Below are 7475 nucleotides of genomic sequence, written 5' to 3' on the forward strand. Positions count from 1 at the left end.
ATAAGAGGCTGAAACTATTGGGGCCAGGCAGTGTTTAAAAGAATACAGTTTCCGTGTAATTATTTCAGGGCATAAGCTAAGCTAGCCATGTGGGCGGCCGGGTGCCGGGGACACAGCCCAGCCGCTCCTATTTCAACACAACCCTACCACAAAAGGTCAGGTTGAGAAGGAACCAGGCAGAATACCTTAGTCCCATCTGCCTGCCTACTAACTCTTTCACACTACATATAGGTAATCAAAAATTTCTATAAATTCAACTCTAAAGGTTTTCTTGGTAATGTTCAAGATACAGAGAAAAACGCCATTCCCATTTTTAACACCTTCATAAATTAGTCAGTGAAAAGAATAAAATATCCTCTATATCATTCACAGAATAGAGGAAGATGGGAGCAGTCATCATATGCCAATACTCTGCTTCCATCCCGGTAGCTTCCAGCTATCCTTACAAGTGAGGTTTGGACACAGAACTGGTGAGCACTATCAGGGTGCAGTGGAGAGGGCTCAGGGCAGGAGACACCTGCAGAAGATTCTAACTGCTAATAAAGGCCATGCGCCTCGCATTATCTGGTGCCAGTGTTTGGTTTTAGAGCCACCCTGCATGCCCCCATCCCCTGGCTTGGTACAAGCCCTCCCTCAGCCGTTGCACATTACTGATGCCCTCTTATGACACTGAATGAAAGTGGTGCAAGGGAGAAATGTAAGCTAAAACCATTGACACATAAAGTAAGAATAAAAAGACACACGTAAAATTGATTAAAAAAAGAAAACTCTAGTCATTAGTAGAGAGAGGAGCCAATGACAAATACAGAAAACTACAACAAAAAATTAAATACATGTGTGGAGGCAATTAAGGGGAAATGAAGGACAAAAGGGAGGTGTGGTGGTTGAAAGAAAATGGCCCCCAAAGGGAGTGGCACTATTAGGAGGTGTGGCCTTGTTGGAGGAAGTGTGTCTCTGTTCAGGCAGGCTTTGCGGTCTCTTTCGCTCAGACTTCTCTCAGTAAGACAGTCAGTTGACTTCCTGTTGCCGGAAAGATGTAGGGCTCTCAGCCATTCCTCCAGCACCATGTCCACCTGCACACTGCCATGCTCCCTGACATGATGATAATGGACTGAACCCCTGAAACTGAAAGCCAGACACCCTAGTGAAATGTTTCCTTTATGAGAGTTGTTCATGGGTCTCTTCCCAGCAATAGAAACCCTAAGACAGGATGGGATGGAAACACCATCTACGACTTAGGGCAACTGCAAAGAGCACAGGCAGCAACACCACTGCAAACGCAGAAGGCATTTGGATGTCCTCTTCCTTCCTATTCTTGTAGAAGTTTTTTAACCTTTTTGCATGAGGTCTTAAGAAACCAATAAATTTGTCCTGGGACCAGTTTGACAAAAGGTTTACAACTTAACACTTCAAGTTGGATATTCAAAAAGCCTAACAAATATCCATAAAATTGATTAATTCCAACAAATTCAAAAGTACTTATTGAGAAGGCAAATAAGTGGCCTGCTTCTGTCCCTTACACAGAGCTGAAGAAAGCTAGCAGGTGGGTGCGGCTCTGAAGAACAGAGGAAGTGATGACAAAATTCAGAAAATAAAGGGAGAGTTTGAGAATGTTAATGTCAAAAAGGATTAGATGCTGACTTTTTTTTTTTTTGAGACAGGGTTTCTTTCTGTAACAGCCCTGGATATCCCAAAACTTATTTTGTAGACAAGGATGGCCATAAATTTACAGAGATCCACTTGCCTCTGCCTCCCAAGTGCTGAGATTAAAGAACTACATTGCTACCACTCTAATGAAACTGACAGTCTTAATACTGACCCTTTTTAAATAGCCCTAAGACAGAAGAAGGGGAAATACACCCACACAGAGAATCTTTGGTAAATTGTAAAAAATTAACAGACCATAACACACCACACATGGTGTTCTCATCTTTCCAAAAAAATGCTAAACAAACAAACAAACAAACAAAAACCTGAAAACTTTGGCAAGCTGACATACTTAAGGGAGGTGTGAGATGGTGACTAAAATGTTAAATATTCACCAGTTGATAACAAGAAACTAAAAATAATAAATGAATTATTTTTAGAAACCATTAGAAAATCGATTTAGCATCAAATAGAAAACTTAAAGGAAACATTTTAAAACTGACTGACCCATGATCTAAACTCAAAGGAAGAAATAAGTTATTACCAGAAGCAATTATACAGTCCCTATTACTGCTCTTCAATATCCTTAATCTTTTGATTAAATTACTAACAACAAATAAAACTCAGGTAAAATGTTCTAATTTTCTTGAATTATCTGCATTCAAAAAGAGAAAGAATCTTGGAATCTTACACACAAGCAGCTCCCAGATCACCACCAGGTTATCGTGCTTCAGAAAGAAAACAGAATTTGTTTAATGAAACAAGATGCTGTAAAACACTACATTTTTTGAAAATATGAAAATGTTAATAGTACCTTAAAGAACCCTGCTTCAGGACCACACCTGTCATACACACTCCTGGATTTACCTATCGCCATGATAATACCTTGCATACTGGGTGTCATCATGATCTGGCATAGAAATTGAAAGTAAGAATTTCTGAATGGTTAACAGTAACAAATAAAAATCTAAAACAATGTAAAATGAATTATTTACATGCAACTTAAAAGCCCTTTGTTCTCTACTGTGGAGAGTCAATTGATACATTTATAAGAGAGCAAATGTTTTCTGATGTACAGTAAAGGACCATTCATCTATACAGCGGCTCAGCTGGCTAGCAAGATGCCTTTGTACGAGGGCAAAAAGGCATCCTTTTGAAAGTTGAGAATTGTAAACAGGCACCCCCTTCTGGACAAATGAGAAAAATGAATGCTTCTCCAAAGGAACTGTTTAGGGAAAAGCAAAAGCTTTTGCTCAAGGAGGGGTGAGCCACTGAAGAACTCCATTGGATCCCTCTCCTGCTCCTGGGCTAAGCACCTCTGTATAACTGTACAACCTGCATATCTGCCCTCTCTATAGCTTATCTTAAAAGGTCTCAAGGCACATGCACTGCTAAGCAAGGATGACAAAAAAAGTACATCAAAACATATAACTCTGGTAGCAACAGGCTTTCCCACCAGGTGGTGATTAGTGAATGATGACAATTCTTTCATAAATGCCACAATTAGCTCACACTGAAGACAAGCAAGTAGGTGCATCATAACAAACTAGTACCCTTATTAAATTGTGTCAGTTTGGATAATTTTCAAAAGCAAACATGGAACAATGTGACATAGTGCTATTAGTATTATATACAATACTTAAGTATTGTTGCTATCAAAATGATTCATTCTTGGCTGTTTGCATTTAAAATACCTCTGAAGTTAACGTGCTATAAAGTTCTTACTGAAATTTAGAGACTAGGTCATTACCTCGAACTTGCCCAAACTTTTTCATAGTTTGATTCTGGATTATACACAAAGGGTTGCGATTTCCCCAGGGCTCATTGCCTGCTTATGCAAGTCCTTGTGCCAGTTACTGGCTTTTAAATCTAGTCCTTTAGTCGATATAATTTCTCATACAGGCACAGTGATACCAATGCTTCAAAACACTTAAAAGTTTGATGATTTATTCTTAAATAGTTGTAATTGAAACTCAAGAATACATTTTGGAGAAAAAAATGATATTTAGAAAAAAAATATTTAGCACAGATCCAATTCTTTTCCATGATACAAACACTAAAAAGCTGTGGTATCCAACAAATCTCTCTTCCCTTAAATCACACCCACCTCCATATCTCTACTACCACTATTCAAAAACTTCCTATCTGTCCTCTCTCAAAATACAGAACAAAACCATATTAAGAGTTTCACGGGAAAAATTCAGAAAAGGAATGACAATAATCCGATGAACTAAACATCTCAATTTCCATTGGATTAAAGAGAACTTTATTATAAGAAACAAAAATGCCTGAAGGTTGTTGGGACAACTAAGTAGAGAGATAGTCAGAAGACAAATTGGAAGATGGAGATGCCATGGGACAAAAAACATTATAGGCACTCAGTGATGTCCAACAGCCATTATATTTGCTGATACAGACGAGTCTAGAGCAGCAAAAACATCAATTATCTATCTTGCGATATGTTATGTAGGGCTTTCTGTTGTGGTGGTGAGCAATGATGGGCAAAGTATAAAAGAAATTATACAAGTAAAACAGGTTAGGAAAATATCAATTATTTTTAAATACAAAATGTTTATTATACAACTAAGTGAATATTACTGCAATCTGTCACCCTGCGAGTAAACTGAAGTTATTTCTGCATAACACAGTTTCAGAAACATACAGTCATTCTTTTCATCTATTCTCTAAGCTTACCTCTGCTCTTATATTTAATTCCCAAGTTCTGTTAGTAACTGGCAAGGTTTGACAGCATAGGAGGCAAAGCTTTATGTTATGCAGCAACAGACAGACGTTAAGTAGGTGGGTGCAGGCATGCCTGAGTGATGCCTAAGGTATCATCTGTACACATCAGCACAGAGTGAGTGCAAACGGTGCAGAACACTCCAGTCAAGGTACCTCGTCATCATACCCTCCCTCCTTTGACTCAACCATAAGCTTCCCTATGTGAGGGATCGCCACCTCTACAACTTGCTGGCTAGAAGGTGGCTGGCTTGTGGCATTTTCAGGATTCTGCAGAAGAAAATCATTGGTATGCAAATTAGAAAAGACAACAATGGAAGCATTCTCTTTACATGCACAGATTTATAATCTCTTTTCAGATATCTGTATTTATGAGGTATAAAATGAAGCCACTTCAAGATAAATATTAAAGGCAAATTTATTAATCAAATTATAATATAAAACTGTAGTCTTTCTCTTTGCACTCCAAATGCTTAAAGTAGCTTTTCACAAAGTATTTTAGACTTACAGTATTTAAAATAAAAAAGACCCAAGTTGTATTTAATAGTACTATTTAAAGCAAACAGCCCTCGTTACTCCCAAACGACATTCTTGCTATTTCGAAGAGAATGAGATTATGACCTCCTCTAAGCCCAGCAGTTTGCAAGGGCAAAGGTTTTACATAGTCCTGTGTAACTGACAGGTTATTACTTGCACATCTTATTGCTCAGTCAGCAGATATCAGTGCTAAAAGTATTTAGGCTGCTTCAGTCATTGCCATCTGCATGAGAACTTTGTTTAGCAAAGATAAACATTAGTTCCAATACTAAATATGGATAACAATAACTAATTTTTATTTCTGTTTGAAATATAAGAGAATTTTAATGTTTTAAATATTTTTCACCATTATTCAAATAGACTTTAACAATGAAAACACAAGTAATGGCTAAGGATAGTATTTCTTTTTTTTAAAAGAAAATGTTTCTTTTAAAGAAAATTTACTCTTATAATGCATTTAGGGTGCTCTACTTATCTGAATTTTCATCATCTTGAAATGCCCTGTTCTTTTGTTGTGATCATGAGCTAATATTTAAGTATCTAGTATTTAACAGCTGCTAGTATTTTGGCAGATATTGCCAAAATCATTACATTATTTTATTAAATTACTTTGAATAATTTACATTGTAGTAAATTTAAACTAATAGTACTATCACACATATTTTATAGAGATGTATTTGTTCTAATTAGAAATTGTTAATACTTCTAATATTTGAGAGACTGTGCCATGTCTCCATTCGCAAAAGTGAAATGCAAGCCAGAAAGCTACAATCCATGTTGGAACCTTAGTGACGAATTGCTTATGAGTAAACCATCTAAAATGATATCATTTTAAAGACAGAATGGAGCAGAAGAGATGGCTCAGCAGAAAAGAGCACATACTGTTCTTACAGAGAAACTAAGCTCGATTTCTAGTACCTGTGACTGGCAGCTCACGTTCACCTCTAACTTCAACTCAAAGGGACCCAACGTGCTTTGCTGGCTGCTGGGGACACTTGCACTCTTATGTGCACAAACCCACACGCAGAGACTCACATACATAAAACCTTTAAAAATGGGAAATATAAACTTCAAGAAAATACCTACATGGTCCCTGTAAAACAACTATGTGAGGAGGGAAATTTGAGTTAACAAAAACAAACCCTTGTTGCTACTGTTAAGTTTCATAAGCATAATGTTGGTAAGGATAAATTTTGGAAGAAAAGAGATTTTAACTGTATAAAACAGCTCAAACTGATTCAGAAGATTTTTCATATAAAGTAGCTGTGCGTACACTAAAGTAAATTGGATGTTTATTTTTAATTTTCTATTATATCAAATCTCATAGTGGATAAATTAAGAAAAATTAAACAAAGGCAACAAAATTAGAAGGTTCTCAGTTACCATGATAGAATTAATTAAAATAGCCCAAAACTCTCTGCCTGTATGATTTTTGTAAAAGAATATTCTCATAGAAGGAGTGATAAAAATCTCAGAGGTATAGATTCTACTTCTGACTAGAAATACAATCCAGAGTAAGTTGTCGTCAGGTTTCAGTTTTCTTTTTCCTAGTAAAACTGAAGTGAATGTGGAGTAAATGAGAATGCTTTGTTTTGTTTCGAGAGCAGGTATTACTTTTGGGCATTTATATGACACCCTCTTTAATATAATAATTAAATACAGACAGTCTATTTTAAGAAAACGTGTAAAATGGGCACTTTTTATTATAATAGCCTATTTATAATAATGTAAAAGTGGAAACAATATACAATGGAACTGGGTAAGCATATGAAATTTCTACTATTCAGTGGTATAATATTCAGTAATTTTTTACTGAGCTTATAAGGTGAGAAAATATTTATCTTGTAAGTTTAGGTAAATAAAAGAGAGGCAAGATAGAAATCTTCATGCTGCAGCCATACTGAAAATTTCAAAACTAGTTAAAAATGAAAAGCAGAAAGGGTCCAGTTGACAGTGATGGACCAGTAAAACCAAGTTGCCATCAGCTTTCCACACTCTTACATATCCTAAAGTGTTCAAGTAGAAATCGGAGGAATTCTCCAGAAAAGCAACTGGCCTGAACATTTGGAGACTGTCGATAGCATCTGTGACTCTAGGTCTTATGGGAGTCAAGCCTGCTCTCCAGCTGGAACTTACGATGCTGTGCACTGGCGAGACACCTAGAGCTGACGTGAAGTGACCAGCTCCCTGAGGCCTACTATCAAAATGAAACAAAAACAAATAAAGCCTCATGATAACTCCAGAGTCACTTCAAAAGTGTAAAAAAAAACCCGAAAGTGAGAAGTTTATAAGATTGTATGTCTAGTAAGAAGTGAAATCCACTCACAAAAGTCACAGAAATGCCCATCTAAAGCCTGAACTCTCTCACTTTAGTTGCTAATACATGCTAAATAGAAATGTCAAAACATAACCGGAAATGAGTGCCAGGCTCCTAAGCAATGACCCCTAGACCCAGAGCCACAGCTGCTCAGATAGAAGAAGTTGACAACTTCTTCAGCAGGTTCAGATTTCACGCACAGCAGAGTCAAAGGAGACACCATGTCACAGGATGG

At 36.9% G+C, this 7475-nt stretch overlaps 1 protein-coding gene across 3 annotated transcripts in view; it reads right to left on the reverse strand.

Annotated features, from left to right (window-relative positions):
• Usp25 (ubiquitin specific peptidase 25) overlaps window positions 1–7475 on the reverse strand; it is a 103999-nt gene that overhangs the window by 18802 nt on the left and 77722 nt on the right. The window contains exons 20-21 of one of the 3 annotated variants that reach the window (XM_005345215.2): window positions 4543–4656; window positions 2462–2557 (exon numbers count right to left, since the gene is read on the reverse strand). The exons of 1 other annotated variant lie outside the window; for it this stretch is intronic. In XM_005345215.2, the coding sequence (XP_005345272.1) occupies window positions 2462–2557; window positions 4543–4656 (210 nt within the window). The remainder of the gene's footprint in view (window positions 1–2461; window positions 2558–4542; window positions 4657–7475) is intronic. One more of the 3 variants, XM_013353097.2, reaches the window with a different exon arrangement.

The sequence above is a fragment of the Microtus ochrogaster genome, chromosome 2, assembly GCF_000317375.1.
Source record: "Microtus ochrogaster isolate Prairie Vole_2 chromosome 2, MicOch1.0, whole genome shotgun sequence".
In the NCBI taxonomy this organism is placed as follows: Eukaryota; Metazoa; Chordata; class Mammalia; order Rodentia; family Cricetidae; genus Microtus; species Microtus ochrogaster.